Source organism: Chionomys nivalis, chromosome 12 (genome assembly GCF_950005125.1).
Source record: "Chionomys nivalis chromosome 12, mChiNiv1.1, whole genome shotgun sequence".
Classification (NCBI taxonomy): domain Eukaryota; kingdom Metazoa; phylum Chordata; class Mammalia; order Rodentia; family Cricetidae; genus Chionomys; species Chionomys nivalis.
Genome location: NC_080097.1, coordinates 37,755,800 through 37,773,901, shown reverse-complemented (window position 1 = coordinate 37,773,901; position 18,102 = coordinate 37,755,800). Strand labels below are relative to the sequence as shown.

Sequence of the window (18,102 nt, the reverse complement as noted above, 5' to 3'; positions counted from 1 at the left end):
CCGGCCTTCGGCAATTTCCGTCAGAGCCCCAGTCGGGAGCTCGGCGGGGCCCGAAGACAGGCCGCCTCTCCCTAGTCAGACCAGGCTTTATGTCTGCAGCGCCGGCGCGCAGGCGCAGACGCCATCTTCCCTCCTCTCCTCCGCGACCCCTCCCCCCCGCCGCCTTCTTCTTCTCCTCCTCCTCCTCCTCCTCGGTCGGCGCTCGCTCGACCCTCCTCCTTTTGCGTTGGGGCGCTGGTCCCTCCTCTCTTGGTGCCGCGAGAGACTGGGGATACTGAGCAGCTCGGGAAGAGCACTAGTAACAACCACCACAGCCCCCTCCTCGCCCGACGCCCTCCCACTCCCCCGCCCCGCGCCGCCACCGACCAACCCCACCTCTCATTTCTTTGAACGGCGTCGGCTGCAGTCGCTGCACCAGCCCCGTCTGGCCGCCGCCGCCACCGCGAAAGGAGCTGCCACCACCGCCGCCGCCCGCGGCCCCCTCCCTCCCTTCCTCCCTCCCGGCCGCGGGAGCAGCGCGGTGCCGAGGCAGCCGGCGGGCTGAGAAGAGGACGCGAGCTCGCCCCTCGGCTCCCGCGCACGTCCCCGTCGCCCGCCGGAGCGGCCCGGGCGCCGGCGCCCTCTTCCTCCCCGAGGACGTGTGCCGAGCCGAGCGCCTGCCCCGAGGGAGGAAAATGCTCGGGCTCCATGGCTGCCAGTGATGGAGCGGTCCCTGGGCTCCCGCTGTCGCCGACGCCGCTGCCACCGCCACCGCCGCGCCCCGGCCGCGCTCCGCGAGGACCCGGCGTCTCTGCGCGCCCGCCCGCGCCTCGTTGCTGGGTTCACCGTACCGGGCGCCCCGCCACCGCCGCCTCCTTCTCCCCGCTCCCAGCCGCGCCGCCCGGGTCCCAGCCGCGGCCAGTCTTTGCTCCCGGAGCAGCCGTCGCGAGCCCAGGGGGTTTGAGAGGGGCCGCGGGCCGCGGGGGGAGGCCCGAGTGGGGCCGGCCGCGCCGGCAGGGGAGGTTGGAGCGACGCTGAGCTCGGAGCTCGCCGGCGGCCGCGGCGCCGGGGGTGGCGAGGGCCGGGCGACCGCTCGCTCGCTCCGCGCTGCCTCAGTGCAGGGCGAGCGGCGGGGCTTTGCAGTGGCCGCCGCCGCGGGAGGAGGGGGCTGAGCTGGCTCCGGAGTTGGCCAAAGAAGGTGGGCATTTCTCGCTTCTCCTCGGCTCCCCCGCCCCCTCCTGGGCTCCCCTCCCTCCCTCCTCCCGCCCCGCACCCCACGTGAAGCGGAATATAAAGGGGGGTGTGTGACTGGAGGGGAAAGTGAATGGCGAAGGACTGAAGGGGTCCCCCTTCGGTTCCCCAACCACCTGGTTCACCCGGTTCATCCTCCCTTCCCGAAGCTAGCCCTCGAAGGCAGGAGCAGTCGGCGCCTTCGGCCGAGGAGGAGGAGGAGGAATCGCGTCGGGCGGAGCTTCAGGTCCTGTTCTCCTCTCCGGCTTCTCCATACAAAGATTACGGTGCAGAAGGAAATTGCACTCGCCTTCTCCGCCCCCCGGTACCCAGCACAATGCACCAGCCGCCGGAGTCCACTGCCGCGGCGGCCGCCGCCGCAGACATTAGTACTAGGAAGATGGCGCACCCGGCGATGTTCCCTCGAAGGGGCAGCAGTGGCGGCAGCGCCTCTGCGCTCAGTGCAGCAGGTACCGTCGTCAGTGGTGCTGCTCCATCTTCTGAGGATTTTCCTCCTCCTTCGCTGCTCCAGCCGCCGCCTCCTGCTGCATCTTCCACGCAGGGACCTCAGCCTCCGCCTCCACAAAGCCTGAACCTCCTCTCGCAGGCTCCGCTGCAGGCACAGCCTCTTGCGCCGGGCGGAACTCAGATGAAAAAGAAAAGTGGCTTCCAGATAACTAGCGTTACTCCGGCTCAGATCTCTGCCAGCATCAGCTCGAACAACAGCATAGCGGAGGACACCGAGAGCTACGACGATCTGGACGAGTCTCACACGGAGGACCTGTCTTCTTCCGAGATCCTTGACGTGTCTCTTTCCAGGGCCACTGACTTGGGCGAGCCTGAACGCAGCTCCTCGGAAGAGACTCTGAATAACTTTCAGGAAGCCGAAACACCTGGGGCAGTCTCTCCTAACCAGCCGCACCTTCCTCAGCCTCATTTGCCTCACCTCCCACCACAGAACGTTGTGATCAATGGGAACGCTCATCCCCACCACCTCCATCACCACCATCACCTTCATCACGGGCACCACCTTCACCACGGACACCACCATTCGTCCCATGCTGCTGTGACCACTCCGTCCATTCCTGGAGGGCCACCCTCGAGCCCAGTGTCCCGAAAACTCTCTACAACTGGAAGTTCTGATGGCGCTGTGCCGGTTGCCCCTGCTTCTGCTGTATCATCCAGCGCCTTACCTGCATCCGGGATGCCGAACCTCCGCGCTCCAAGTACTGCAGGCAGCATAGGTATAAATTCTGTGCCTGGCACGAGTGCGACGAATAATGTTAGCGTTGCTGCTGCGGGTAGTTTCAGTCCTCACGTGACAAGCGGCGTGCATGGTAATGCTAATATAAGTACAAGCAATATTCCTAGTGCTGCTGGTGTAGGTGTTGGGCCTGGAGTTAGCAGTGGTGTTAATGTGAGTGCCCTGAGTGGCATGGGCAATGGTACTGTCTCTTCCTCTCCTGTTGCTAACAGTGTCCTTAATGCAGCTGCAGGTATCACTGTGGGAGTGGTTTCAAGTCAGCAGCAGCAACCAACAGTTAACACGTCAAGGTTCAGAGTTGTGAAGTTAGACTCTACTTCTGAACCCTTTAAAAAAGGTAGATGGACTTGCACCGAGTTCTACGAAAAAGAGAACGCCCTGCCGGCCGCAGAAGGCGTGGCCATAAATAAAGCGGTGGAGACCGTGAAGCAAACCCCCACGGAAGTGTCTTCGGAGAGGGAGAGCACTAGTGGGGGTTCGGTGAGCAGTAGTGTCAGCACGCTGAGCCACTACACGGAGAGTGTGGGAAGTGGCGAGATGGGAGCCCCTGCTGTGGTGGTGCAGCAGCCGCAGCCGCCACCACCACCACCGCTGCCAGTTCTTCCAGGTGTGGCCCTCCAGCAGATGGATTTCAGTAGCCCCGGGCCACAGAGTATTGCAGCAGCTAGTATACCGCAGAGTATTTCTCAGCCGCAGATGTCACAAGTTCAATTACAGCCTCAAGAATTGAGCTTTCAGCAGAAGCCGGGTCTTCAACCTGTACCTCTGCAAGCCGCCAGGAGCGCAGCCGCCGGTATCCAGCCTTCGTCTGTGAATGTGGTAACGGCAGCTGGAGGTCAGCAGCCCTCCATTTCCAGCTTGGCTCAACCCCAACTGCCGTACCCCCAGACAGCTCCTCCAGTGCAAACTCCTCTCCCAGGGCCGCCACCCCAACAGTTACCGTATGGGCAGCAGCAACCAATGGTTTCTACACAGCTAGCTCCAGGCCATGGCCAGTCGATGACTCAAAACCCTTCGTCAGAATACGTACAGCAGCAGCCAATTCTTCAAGCAGCGATGTCCTCTGGACAGGCCAGTTCCGCAGGATCGGGAGCAGGACCATCCGTGATTCCTGTGGCCCAGCCACAGGGCATCCAGCTGCCAGTGCAATCCACAGCAGTACAAGCACAACCTGCAGGGGCATCTGGGCAGCCCATTGGCCAGGCTCAAACAGCAGTGTCTGCTGTCCCAGCTGGCAGTCAAATTGCAAATCTTGGTCACCAGGCCAACATGCCCACTGCAGCACAGCAGCCATCCACCCAAGTTACACCTTCAGTTATCCAGCAAGGTGCTCCTCCATCTTCACAAGTAGTCCTACCTGCTCCGACTGGGATCATTCATCAGGGAGTTCAAACTAGTGCTTCAGGCCTTCCTCCACAATTGGTTATCGCACCCCAGAGTACCTTGTTAACTGTGCCTCCCCAGCCACAGGGAGTAGAAACCGTGGCCCCAGGAGTTGTTACCCAGCAGATGCCCGCAGGTAGTCCTTTGCCCTCCGCTAGTAGTATTTCTGTTCCAGGTCAGGTTAGTTCAGCTGCTCCTCCTGGAATGCCTTCCGCCCCGACAAACTTAGTTCCACCACAGAATATAGCACAACCCCCGGCTACCCAAAATGGCAGTTTGGTTCAAAGTGTTAGTCAATCCCCCTTGATAGCCACTAACATAAATTTGCCTCTGGCACAGCAGATACCACTAAGTTCTACTCAGTTCTCTACACAATCATTAGCTCAGGCAATCGGAAGCCAAATGGAAGATGCCAGGCGCCCAGCGGAGCCCTCCGTAGTCGGCTTACCTCAGACTCTGAGTGGTGACGGTGGGGGAATGTCAGCAGTTTCAGATGGGAGTAGCAGCAGCCTAGCAGCCTCTGCTTCTCTCTTCCCGTTGAAGGTGCTACCGCTGACAACACCCCTGGTGGATGGCGAAGACGAGAGGTAAGATCACGGGCTGCTGCGGAACTGAGCAGTTCAGAGTCAATCTCTAGTGGCAGTGTGCGGGTACCGTTAGTCTAAAGCATCAGACCTTTGCGTGTGTATGGGAAAAGTGCATATATATGCATGGTAAGTTCTCTAGAGTCAGTGTTAAGGAACGGCTTCAGAGTAGGTGGGGACTAGGGTAGATTATGAAAATAGTGTTCACGACAGCTGCAGTGTGTATGTTACAGATAGGCTTGGGGCTGTCAGGTAGATTTTATTGTTCATAAAATGCTTTTGAAAAGATAATTTATGAGAAGCAGCCTACATTTTGTTACTCCACGAAAGCGTTAAGCACTTTTCTTGAGCTCCTAAAATCTTTATGATCATTTTTTTGCCGGGTGTTGTGGTTCCCACGTTTGTTTCTGCCCTACAGCCCTTTTCTGTTCTGGGATGTTTGATCTTAGGCTGTTAAAGATACTGTTACCTGCTTGTCCTCCCAAGGCACTGTGGGAAAGATGACCTAATCTGGGTGATATAGGTTGCCCTCATGCTGTTAGTAACCAGCTCTTGTAAACTTAATGTAACGGTTACTTTATTTGAACAAAAGAGGAATCCAAGTCCAACAGCGTGTATTTCAAGGGCAAGATACCTGGATTTATGCTTGGTAGTGAGTAATGCTGTGGAGTTTTTCTTTTGCTAGGAAATGAAGGTGGTAGCCATTTTAAGGAGTGAAATCAGTCTTAAAGGTCTGATTTTAACAGGCTAATCTGTCCCACCTGTTTGTACTCTCGCCAAAATACAGAAAGTCTAAAAGTTAAGTCAGTACTAAGCCAGCGTTTTCTTTTCCATTTATATTGGCGATAATATGCAGATCACACCTAGTGAATGAGGCTGGCTAGAAAAGCTGTTTCTACATTGCTTTAAGATTAAGAGTTTTTTGTTTTGTTAGAGGAATGTTCTTTTTGCAAGTTTGCCAGTATTTACAGCGATCAGAAGTATAGGAGTTGTAAAAAGACTTCTTTTTCACTGGAGTTTTGAAAAAGCATTAAGATATTTAACTATTTTAGTATCTTTTGGAGATTTTTGACATTTTCATTATTCCAATTGAAGTGTTTATATGTGTATTTGTGGGTTTATTTTGGAAAAACTGAGAATATTGCAAAAGAATTTTATAAAAAGAAAAGGACAATTGTTTCAGTGAAATTTTCATAATTTTCCCCCCTGAGCTTAAAAGATAAAAGGTTGTGATATTGAAACATGCGAAAATACCTTTTCAGTGTTTTTGTTTTTCTGATAGTCAGACATTTAAATTTTGTTACTAAAAGTAGTTCTTAATCTATGTACAAAACTACTTCACAAGATGGATTTCTAAGAGGTAGTTTTCTGTAATAGTCCAGTTATAATTATTGTTCAGCCTTTAATTTTGTCTTTATCATTCTGATCCTCACCCGTACTTTTTCATTTTAAGGAATTATTTACCCTGATTTTTGTTTCCTAAATCAAAAGGGTAGGAACAGAGTGAAGTTCTGTTAAAATAATGTACAGTGTAGATGCTGACTTAAGAACAGTGAAAGACAGGTGCCAGAAATGAAAACCGCACACTGATTACCAACCTGTGAAGGTTTTCTTAATTACTGTTTGTGGGCTCCTGGGAGGACTTTGTTTTCCTCCTCTCAGTAGGGAGGACGGTAGGCCTTTAAAGGCTCTCTGTCACACAGTCAGGGTGCTGCCTGCACACTAGCTTGGAGTAGAGTCATCCCAGGTGGAGATGCTGCAGAGCCATTTTCCTTATAGGCAGACTAACTGAGATAAAGGTAGACCAGGCGCCTGTGATGGAGAGTTATGTTCTGGGAAACCACAAGAATGAATATAAAATATTTTTCTCCATTATTATCATAAGTTATCTTCAGATGGCATTTGAACTTTATCCCACAAACTTGTGTTAATTGACGTCACTATTGAGTCATCAAAACTGGACACACTTTTTTCCAGGTCTCCTTCAGTTTCACTGAGGTCTGAGTCTGCTACTAAGGCACAGGCAAGACCAATCAGTGAGGTCTGTTTTAATTGTGTTTTATTGCAGGGTTTTTGTTTTTTGTTTTGTTTTGTTTTGTTTTTTATCTCAATGTAGTTTGGTTTAGAAAAAAAAATCGTTGAAATTTGCCTCTGGGAGATAATTGGGATACCTACGAGAGAAAAAAGGGAATAAATATCACCGTTTACCTTTCCTCATGCCAGCCTCTGTGTCCTTCACCATCCATCTCCTCTGGAAGAAAGGGTTGTGTCCTCATTTAAGTTTATGACCCAGGAAGTCTGTTAGTATAAAATTTTTGGTGGCAGAAGAGAGATCACCCTTGCATATATATTGCGATGTACTGTCGCTCTTTAGATCTAAATGCCTACTTAGTACTCAGGGACAGTGCTTCCTCTTGCCCTCTTGTCGTCTGTAAAGCAGAGAGACGATAAACATTACATATAAATAAACATAAAAATAAGGACCAAGGTATTACGATTATATGACTTCCTTTTTTATAGATCATTTTTATTATAAAGATCTCGATGTCTTGGCCTTTAATGTGAACTTAACCTTTACAGGAATGGGGACATACAGTTACTTTATCATAATGTTTTGTGCTTGTTATCAAAGTATTATGTGAATTTGTATTCTCTTGTTTTTAGGCAAAGCTCAGATGTTCCCTCTGAAAGATTTTTCTTCCCCAGGGGGTGTTTCCTTAGCACGTCTTACTGTCCCTCTATTTAAGTACTGTGTATTTGGGGATAATTATGTTTACCAGACTTTCCCACAAGGGGAGGAACTAAATATATTTTTTAACAAACTTTGTGAGCAGATCTTTTTCTGTTTTCCTATCATGACACAGTTCATTCTGTCATCTTAAGCACACAGAAATGCAGGTGCTAAAATTTCTGTAACAAATGGAAATAGCAATATGACTTGGTTAGCTTCCTGCTCCTTAAGGTGACATGGCATTAACCTTCTAAAGAGTGTCTATTTTGCAGTAAGTTCTCAAGTATTATATGTTTTTGCTTTCATGTTTATTTTTGTGTGTTGCATATGTGCATGTGAATATGGACATCAGAGGTCAGCTTCAGGTGTCTCCTCAGTTGTGCCCACCTTATTTTTTGAGACAGGATCTCACTGAATTGGAGCTCACTCTATTGGCTGGACTGGATAGCCAGTGAGCTTCAGGGATGCACCTGTCTCCGCTTCTGTGCCTCTTCATCAGGCTTTTATGTGGGTTCTGGGGTCCAGACTCCCGTTCCGTGCTATGTATACGTAGCAAGCACTATACGGAGAGAGTCATCTCCAGCCTGGAATTGAGTGTTTTGCAAAAGAAGGAACAATACTTGTCTTACTTATCTACTGAGAATGGTAGGATGCATGGGTTAAAATAATGCAAAATACTTTTAAATGCAATGTCTTTTAAAAGGTTTTTGTTTTGAGACAGGTCTCTCTCTGTAGCCCTGGCTGGCCTTGAACTCAGAGACCTCAGTCTGCTTCTGCCTTCCGAGTGCTGGGGCTAGAGGTGTGTGCCATCACACCCGACTTGAAATATTTATTTTTTTACATGCACAATTTAAAGAATCAAAGTCTGTACTTGCTGCCTTCTTCCTTCCCAGGTTTTCTTTCTAGAATCCCTCCAGTCTCTTGTAGATGATTGCTCTTTGACAAGCCAGTCTTTCTACTGGACAGGCAACAGGAGCAGCTCTCAGCTTCTCTTTTCTCTGTCCTCGGCTCCTTTCATGTGACTTTGGGCTTCTTCATTTGCTTTTGCCTCAGTTTCCTCATTTGAAAACACTGAAGGCAATAGCGCGTCTCACAGAATTGTTACGTGAATTAAATAAACTTAGAAAACTCTCACAGCTTAACTCACTGTGCTCCTAAGAGTTAATAAAACAGTCCTCACTTGGTTTTTGCTTGTGTTTTTAAATTCCTTGGATGAAATGGATCTGCCCTGCTGGTTGCCCTTGTTCCGATATTCCTTTCTCCCAGTAGTTATATCACTCTTGAATATTCCTAAGTCTTGTAAGAGTTATGTCCACCCACAGTACCGTGTGTCCTGTGGCTGCCTTGCTCCTCTCCCCGTCCCTGGCTATTTAGTATACTGAAAGGGGTGGGTCAGCCCCCCCCCCCCCGAATTCCTTTATCAGCTCGGTGTGTTTTCTCCCGGTTAACTGTCCCAGTCCGGTCCCCACCTTGATAGAGTCCTTCCTCAACTCTGGTGATTTCGAGGTTCTGTGCTTGCAGTCCCTGGGGACTAGAGAGCCACTTAGAACATTGGGCTTCGTTCTCATCACGCCCTGTATTTAGGTTCCTCTTCGTTATCACTAATGTTCTGTATTACCCCCCTCTTCATCAACCTCAGAGTATTAATTAGTTACTAAGATTAATTTTCGAGGAAGCCTAGTATCACCCTGGCCTCTCTTCTGGACCGTCGCCTGGGCTTCCACTCATCTGTTACTCTAGGATTCCCTGTTTAATTTTCCCCAGTGGTCCGTCTTGGTTTTCCACAGCCAGTGTTGACTTCATTCTTGATTTACTTGCTATTTTTAAATGGTGTCAGCTTACCTTGCACTCAGTTGATTCTTTGTTGAGGTAAAGGCTACCAGGTTGTAAAACTCGTGTTCTCTCGCAACTCTGCCACCACTTGGTAGCTTCTATATTGCTTTTGAGAATTCTGTAACCACATTGGTTTCTCAAGCCGATTTGTGTTTGCCTTCCTTCTTTGTCTCTCCTCATTTTAAAAATCTATGAAAGCTTTTAAGTTGCTTCCATTGTTTCAAATTTTACACGGATTGCATGCATGCGTGTGGTTGGGGGAGGATGGGGGGTGGAACCTGCTTTTACTCAAGCTTTTGATGTGTGTTGTTTCTGCCTGGAAAGTTGTGATGCTGAGACTGAACTCAGGGCCTCACGTAGCCTTGGCAAACACTCTGCCAAAGAGCTCCACCCACACATTTTCTCCTCCTCAAACTTACTGCATCATGGGCCACCTTGACTGATCTTCTGACTTCCTTCGTTTTCATCTCTTTCTCTTTGCTCTGTTTCTGTTGACTTTTTCTTGTAATTTCCAAGAGCTTTTTATTTTATTTTTTTATTTTATTTTTTGCTGGTCTCTCCTTGTTAGCTGTGTATTGCCCCAGTTTAGTAATAGTGGTGCTTTCTCTTAGCTCAGCGAGCACATTAGATTTGGTTGTTTTATGAGACAGGGTTGCTCTCTGCAGTCCAGGCTGGCCTTGAACTTGCCATCCTCTGGCTCCAATAGTATGGTTTTCATGGGTAGCTTGAGCAGTTTTCTCTCTGTGCACTCTGTTTTCTCCAGGTTCTGCTTCCTTTCTTGCCTTGATCCATTCTCTTTCATGTTCTATTCCTTTACCTAGTTGGCAGCTGTGTGGTAGAGTAAGGGATGTCGGAAATACTGGTTACAGATTCTCAGTCAAGCTTTTTAGCCATTGGCCTCCCTGGATGGTAACCTGACTGGGCTGGTTGTCTTTGGATTGCCCTTTAGTTGAGTTAGCTCCCTGTCAGGAGGGCCTTCTGTGACTAGACAGAAAGGCTTGTCAGCAAGGGCTCCAGGAAGGGAGAGGGAAGTGAGGAACGAGAAGTCTTGCAAGTCTTGGGCTCCCCGGAGCTTGTCTTCCTTCAGCTGTGTTTCTGTTCTCCCTCTTGCCCTCCTCAGACTGCAGACTTGGGCTGGCTGGTATTGGGTGAGGAGCAGGCCTGGAGAACTGGTGAAGCCTGTCTTCTTCAGAACCCCGTCCCCATAGCGGCTGTGTGTGGTGCTGCCAGTTCCTGGGCCTTTGGGGCCTTGCGAAGTTTAAATTGGGCTTGCTCTTGGCTTTCTCTACTGTTTGCCAAGTCATTTGTCACTCAACATCTGCTCTCTAGCTTCCAGATTTGTGCTACTATTGTCTTTTCATGGCTTACGTCTTTATACCTTTCCTTTCAGTTATATGGGATAGGGCCTTAAAATTGATTTCTTGTTTAGAAATTTAGCTTTAAAACATGAAACTGAAAAGACCTGGTCTTGGAGTTTCCGTCAGAGCCCTGTGCTGGGTTTGATTGTCACTGTCAAGCCTGGACAGCCTAGTGGAGTATGTGCTTGCAGTTCTCCTGCCTCAGCCTTCCAAATGCTGGGATTCCTGGTCAGGCCTACCACACGTGGCTTCAACGTATCTTTTAATGTCTCTTTAAAAGGAAGGTACAGGAGAAGGAAAAAGAACTAAAGCTTCTTTACCCACTTGTAAAATAATGGTTTATGATCTCACATACAGAAATGCCTTTTCTTGCCAACACTTCTTCCTTTCCAGTCAGCTTGACCAGAAAGCTGTCTTAGACTCCTTCCGTTGGCTGACCGAGCTTCCTCCTAAAGCGCTCGGGCTATCTGTGCCGCCCTCCTTTGTTTTTGTTCTTCTGTTTTGTTTTGTTTCCTACTTTTCTTGTCGTTCTGTGCTGGTCTCTTTGAGATTGTTCTCTGCCAGACTTGTCAGCGGCAGCTTTCCTAGCATTTCTCGTTCTCACAGGCTTCTTGGCCTCAAGCTTGAGGGAGACAGTTGTCCTGCCTCAGCCTCACAGGCCTGAGCTGCTGTGCCGGCTACAGCCTTCTGTCTGCCCAGACCCTCAGATTGTCCTCTGACACCAAGGGTCACATTCTCTTCATGTCTTCTTCCTCACTCACAGAATTTTACATCCTGAATGTAGCGTTTCTCTTTATCTCCCATCCTTTCTCTGCTGGCACAGTTCTAGTCTAAGCTAAAACAGCCTTGACTTAAAAAGTGTGGTGTGCGGTAGCTTTCTCCCTGGGTCTTCTGCACACGGCCTGACTTTCTCTGGTACTCTGTGATAGTCTTAATGTGGGAGTCTTTTATGTAACTCACCTGCCCAGATCCCCTTAAAGCCATTTGCTGTAAGGCAATCCCTTCATCTCAGCTCGTGCCTGGCCTCCTATCAGACTCCCATTCCCCTAGGAAAGGTTTCTTTTGGCTCCTGGTTTCAGAAGGTTCTGTCCTTGGTTGTTTGGCCTCATGCGCTTGGTGGTGGGAGCATGTGGCAAGGGCTTGCTGTTCTTGGCAGACAAGAAACAGATAAAAGGGAAAAGTAAATTCTCTTTTCTTTTAGTGCTGGGCAGAGAGCCTAAAGCCTCAAGCATGTCAGGCAAGGACTCTGCCACTAAGCCATGTCCCCAGGCTTCCACCCACTCCCCTCCTTTCTGAAGTCCTGATGACATTGATGACCTTCCAGAAACTGTCACCTGCCATCCATTCTACCTCTGGGCATTTGCACCTTGTTCTTGAACATAAACATGCCCACAGTCACCTCCCTAACCCTTCCTTAAACTTTAATTGTCAATTTTTTTTTCTTCTTGTTTTGAGACATGGTCTTGCTATGTAGCCTAGGCCAACCTTGAACTAGCTACATAGCCCAACGTGGCCTTGAATTTTCGGTCCTCCTGCGTCAGCCCCTGGAATCCTGGGATTACAGGTATGTACCACTACACCTGGCTAAAGTGCTCCCATTTTGAGAGGCCTCTGGCATACCGGTTTAAATTTAGGTTGTTTGCTAAAACTGATTGAAAGTATCTTGTTGTTGTGTTTATAATGCTTGCTACAGTTTACTAGTTTTGTGATTATGTGATAAAACATAATATTTGGGATTTACTAAGTATCTAAACCTATTTCAGTGTTTATAGAAATGGTAAAAGTTTGTTCAGTGAAGAAAATCTGTTATTAATTGTGACATAAGAACGGACAAGTGAAATGTATCCTTTTAGAGAATAGAATTTCAGTTCTTTATAGGTTATCATGACATCAGTTTCTCCCTTAATGGATATATGATTGACACTTGGTTTACTTTTGGCTGCTTGGGAGTTGGCTGTTCTCTAAACAAGCCTTTTGTTTTATTATGTATTCACTTAAGATTATGCCATTAAGAATTCTTAAATCTTACTTCCTAATTTGAATGATCAGTATTTTTTTTTCTCCTGCTTTTGACCAGAATAGTATTTTCCATAAAAGCAATTCTAAAATACCTAGGTATTATCTTGGAAATCTTTTGATTCAACCTCAACTGTTCTAAACAGGCTTTGAGCTTATAGACCGCCACTCACTCTGTTGAGGTTTTTTTCCTGCTAACCAGTTTATTGACTGTGTGTTTACAATTTCTGTGACCTGTATTAGTTGTGGTCATTATCAGCTGCCTGTTATCCAAAATAGGAAAGCAGGAATAATAATACTAAAATAGCACCACCAGAAAGAAACATGGTGTAGTGGAGTGGTCACCAGAGGCTAGCTCCAAGTCTAGTGAACAAATTCCCCATCATCTCTGGGAACCTACTGTGGTCAACGGCTGCCTGCCGTAGAGCCGTTTTGTGTTGACTGGGGAGACTTACTGTCCCTTGGTTTCATACAGGATTCATGGTAGGTCATGTGCATGGCATGGCTTTGCTCATCTATGGAGCCACAGAGCAGAGGAACTCAGAGCATTATGTGGTTAAGATGGGAAGAAAGCAAGTCATTGCTTCATCTAAGGCTTTCAGATTGTTTTTGCAGTAATATCTGACTGCTTAGTTTGGGGAATTCTTGATATCCTATTACGTGCCTGAGGATTCTTTGATGAGTGACTTACAAATTCAAGTTGTTCATTATTGATAAGACTTAATTCTCTTATAACTTGTTCAGGTTATTCAATTATTACCCTTTTTTTTTGTCGTTTTCTTTCCTATTGTGTATATACATACTAACAGAGTATTGCCTAGTTAGGAGTGCTTTGAAAGTGTGCACATACAGTTGAAATGATATTTGCCATTAAAATCACCATGAGGTCATGTTATGTCTTAGTACTGATAGTAATAAGGTTACTTTCATATGCTTTTTAATTTGCTTTTGACTGAATCTAACTTTGAATTAGATTATGCTCTCTTGAGGCTTGGTCCTGTCTTGTAGGTGGTAGTTTTTCTCTGATCACGCTTCATGAAGAAGTGTCAGGTTCACTTGTCCAGTCTAAATTTCTGCTGTGCGGTGGGTGATGTCCTTGGCGGTGTCTGAGTACTTGAGAATCAGCACTGTTGCTTCAAGTGGTTCTGAGCATAGACCGAGCTCCTGGATTGAGTACCATTATTATCCTCATTTACAAGTGGGGAAACCGAGGACAGACACTGAGCTCTTTATTCAAGGTCACCTACCTGTTAGGTGGGGTTTGGGATTGAAATAGGAAATTCTGGTTTCAGAGTTTGGACTTTGGCTTGCCCTTCTTATGACTGCCGCAGAATAACTGCAGAAACAGTTGAGGGGTTGCTGGTGAGTAGGGCTGAGGCTTCTCAGTTCAGGTCCCCACTGGGTTCTAGGAACCCTCTCATGCCTTAAGACTGTGTTCCATGGTCATCTAAACCTGAAGGTGAACCATCACACTTCTGCGGCCTGGGGCCGGAACTAGAATGCCCCCCTTCCTCGAGTTAAAGTATACTGTGAGGTGCTGGGCCTTAGTCCTTCTGTTACCACAGGAGAATTACTGACTAATAAAGATATTTTGATGTAATAGAGGTGCCCTTAGGTTTTTCTTCTGGTTTGCTGTGTTGAAGAGGGTGGCTAGTGAACCTCTTTCAGATTACCCTCTCACACTTTAGTCTTTTAAATAAACGAAGATTCCAGTTAACTTTTTTCATAAGGAAGTTTTGTTTGCTTTCTTAATTGTGCTCTCTGGATAATTTTGTTGTATTTTTGATAGTTATGCATATTTATCTTTTGAGTATAGTCCTATTTTAAAATTTACTTTAAAAGATGGTATCTGATGGTTACTTAATAAATATGCCAGGTGAGCATTTTGCCTTGAGTGTTTATGTGGTTGCATGTTTCTTCAAGTATACTCCTTTGGGGACAAAAGATAAGGAACTAGTTGACACACTCCTGGTTTTGTGTGCGTTAATTCCACAGCTCAGGTACATGAGCGCCGGTGACAGGAAGCTTTCCTCCAGTACTTTGAACAGGCCTTCCGGTCACATCGCACCACGTTTCTCAGGTTCAGCATGGCGCTTGGCTTCCCATTAGACCCTTGGCTGATGGTCAGGGAGCATTTTGATCAGCCATTCCTTTCCCCTTTCTCCCGCACAAACCCAAGCTGCCATCTTTACTGTTCTCTTCCTTTGTGGAGATCCACCGCACACTCCAGTCACTCTCTGAAGCAGGCTGTGCACATTTGTACAAGCTGTGATATCTGTAATGTTTGTTTTTCACTAGCACTTGTACCAGTTTTGAAGTTCCAGGCCAAAAGGGTGGATTGAGAACCAGGAGGTGTTACAGTAAGAAGCCCTTTGTATTTACTTCCACCCCACGCCTGTCATGACAGACATCACCACCCCACACTCTGGTCCTTTTAGCTTCTTCTCTTGACATAATTGTTCATTGATGATACATTCGTATGGGCCGTGGATGCCTGAGAGGGACAGTGATGACACGCCCTTTGCTGTGGTTAGCATTTCCACGTTCATAGCTCAGTATTTAACTTTGAAGTTGGGATTGTGTGAGTCTAACCACAATTCAGAAGAATAACTGTGGAGACATACATTTTTTTTTTCTTTTTAAAAGATGGGATCTTACTAGATGACCCTGGTTGTCTTAGAACTCTTTATGTAGACCAGGCTGGCCTTAAAGTCACAGAGATCTGTCTGTCTTTGCCTCCCAAAGGTGGGTGCCACCAGGCGCTGGAAGACACAGTTTTGTGCCATGAACGATCAGTAAATGAGGTTGGTAGCCGTCTGTGGGTCTCAGAGATAAGCTTATGGTATTTTCTTTAAGCTCAGCATAAGTTACATTAAAATACTTTAAATGCAGAAATCTCATTCTAATTAATTGAATCATAATAGCGTGTTTATGACTCAGGTCTTTAATTTTGAGTTGTTGCAACCTATATTCGTATCACATTTGTTACTGGAATGCAGAAGTGCTAATTTATATGAATGCTTAATATGCAGCTGAAAAATAGAATTTATGATTTGCTCCTTCATTTTGGAACGTGAATTTTATTTTTTTGTTGGAACGGTTTCATTAAGTATCTGTTACTTAAAAGTTGTTGCAGAAGTTCATTTGTTCATTTTCATAATGAACATTGGAGCTGGGGTGTTTGGGGTGTGACGGTGCAGCCCTGAAAAGAAGCACGTCCTGCGTCATCCCTGGGTAGCAGTTGCGTCTTACCTGGGTCCCCAGTCCCCACTGTCACCAGTGGGAGGGAGCTACAGCTGCTCAGTTTACTTCTGCATGTGGACTGCTGCTGGACTTGCTGTCTCTACCAGACCAGCAGTTGCACAAGAATGTTTTAGTGAGTTAATTTTGTGGACGTTAAGGCTCCTTTTAGACTTTTTCTTAAGAGTTTCCATTATTTTCCTAGTGGTACTTGGAGCCTAAGCGACTTTACAGCGGCTTATTATAAATAGGTGCAATCTGTAAGAGGCAGTCTGGTCTAACAGAGCCAAGTGTGCTCTGTTTGAGCCTTCGAATGGGACACTTAAATACCGTTAGTACTGCCAGGCCGAGTTAGGGGGTCATCAGCACGTGAGTAGGAGATGAACAGACAAACCAGGAAGGGGGGGGATAAACCATGGTAGAGGATGGGAGAGAAAGAAGCAGGTGTGGTAGTGGGTAATTGTGGAACAGCTTGGTATAGTCCACTCTCCAGAGGTACTTTCTCCTCATTGCCGACATTTAGAGATCCACCCATGGGAAGTAGAGAATTGTCTGTCTCGAAAGCTCTTTACAGTACTTCCCATGGAGATGTATTTGTTTCAGAATATCAAATGCTTGATACATATCTAGTGTTTAGCAGAAGTGCTAAGAATATGGGGGGAGTCATTAAGATCTTCATGCGCTTTGAGTGTAGTAGATCTTGATGGCCTCCAGGTTAAGTATATACTCAGGTGTTGTTCTGTGTGTGGTGTGCATGACAGCTTTTGCATTCACATTAGTTGATGGAACAAGCGTTTAGTGCTTCCAGCATATAATGAGATAGATTTTTACTGAGAACCAGTTTTGACTTCAGACCTGGTATCTCACCTTGTTTCTTCTGCCTCTTAATTGCATGACTTCTGTATGTTAAGCTTCCAAGTCCAGTTTCCTTACCTGTACTGTAGAGAGACCACACCCAAGTACTGTTTGGGAAGATTAACGGAGACAGATATGTAGTGCAGCCGGCTCAGTTCTTTGTAGCTGTGTATATGATGGGTGCTCATACTGTGCCAAATAAGAAGCCTCCCTTGTAACATTGTAAATTAAAGAAGAAAGCTTGCCTGCCAGGGTGAGACTCCTGCACCCCCACAGCCTGTTGAGAAGATGGTTCTCGGTCTTTGTGATGTTTGGTATAGTCTGCCTCATCAGGGTTATATGGAAGAACTTCTAATTTCTACAGTATAGAAACTATTCCATTCTACTAAAAAACAAAACAAAACCAACCTCATTCTGTTCAGTGGAGACAATGAGGTTGATTCTTTTCCTGATTCCATTTGCAGAGGACTATCCTATAACTTAGTAGGAGCTCGGGAAAAGTTCATAAAAGCCAAAGTTGTTACAAAACATGCCTTCCATTTTTCCTAATGGGAGCGAAGGGTGGGGGGAACCCAGAGAAATACAGTGTCATGTGGCAGTTTAATACTCCAAAGTAGAGTCATGTTCCAGACGAAGCGATCTGAAACTTTGTAAAGATTGTTTAGATGGGCACGGTGCCCTGACGACCATCTGTTCCGTTCTCAGCCCCATATGGGACGGTAAACCATCTCACAGAATGAATGGAACCAATCAGTTTGGCTTAATAAGATAATGAGTCAGTATCAGGCGTTTGCAGGTTCACAGATTCATTGAACTGAACTTTGATGTTCTCTATAAACTTTCAAAATGAGTGTTTTTGTAATACTAGTTTGTCACATGGGAAAAGGAAAGTTCTAGAGCGCAGGGCTTTTGCCAAATGCTTTTTATATCTCTTTGAGCCCATTTCTGTCTACATTTATTATCCCACCATAATAGTTGGCTTGCTTTCTATCCTGCTTTTGTAAGTATCCGTTCGTATCACTGTTGCCATGAGAACGTACCAAAGACTTGTTTGCCAGGGGCTTGGGAACATGCTTTGGGAAGGTGCTTCGTCGACACACCCTGGCTCACTTACCTGACCCTGCTTTGTAAACAGTCTGCAGTCATTAGGAATGGAATCTGTGTGTGGTACTGTATTCTTGAGGAAAAGCCAAATTAGGTTACAAGGAGCTAGCTGATAATAAACAGAGATACAAAGCATTTTATTAACTTGATGTCCTTGGCTCATCATACTACAGGTGGTGTTAGCTGAGCAAAGAGGGTATTGAATCTGTCTGTCAGTTTCCTTGTGTGCTCATTTGAGAACTGGGATACAAGACATATACAAGAAAGGGGGTCAGATTCTTTTACTGTTTTTTTGTTGTTTATTTTCTTGATCTAACCTAGTCATACTACTCGTTTATATAGCTCAGACTATAGGAAGTACTTGCCGTGTGGTCCAGGTTAGCCTCCTGCAGTGATCCTCCTGATGCAGCCTTCTAAGCAGGGAATTAGAGACTCGAGCCACCATGTGTGGTTTAAGAATGCCAAATTTGGGGGATAAAAGTTGAAGTCCTTTGTGACCTGAGAAATTTTAAAGAGGGGAAGAAT

General features: G+C 46.8%; 1 protein-coding gene across 2 annotated transcripts in view; it reads left to right on the top strand.

Annotated features, from left to right (window-relative positions):
- The first annotated feature begins 663 nt into the window (after positions 1-663).
- The window catches only part of Tsc22d1 (TSC22 domain family member 1), a 101,239-nt gene continuing 83,800 nt past the window's right edge, over positions 664-18,102 (top strand). The window contains exons 1-2 of one of the 2 annotated variants that reach the window (XM_057785882.1): positions 664-1,177; positions 1,384-4,443. In XM_057785882.1, the coding sequence (XP_057641865.1) occupies positions 1,547-4,443 (2,897 nt within the window). In that variant the 5' untranslated portion in view covers positions 664-1,177; positions 1,384-1,546. Of the gene's footprint in view, positions 1,178-1,379; positions 4,444-18,102 lie in introns of both variants that reach the window. The other variant, XM_057785884.1, reaches the window with a different exon arrangement.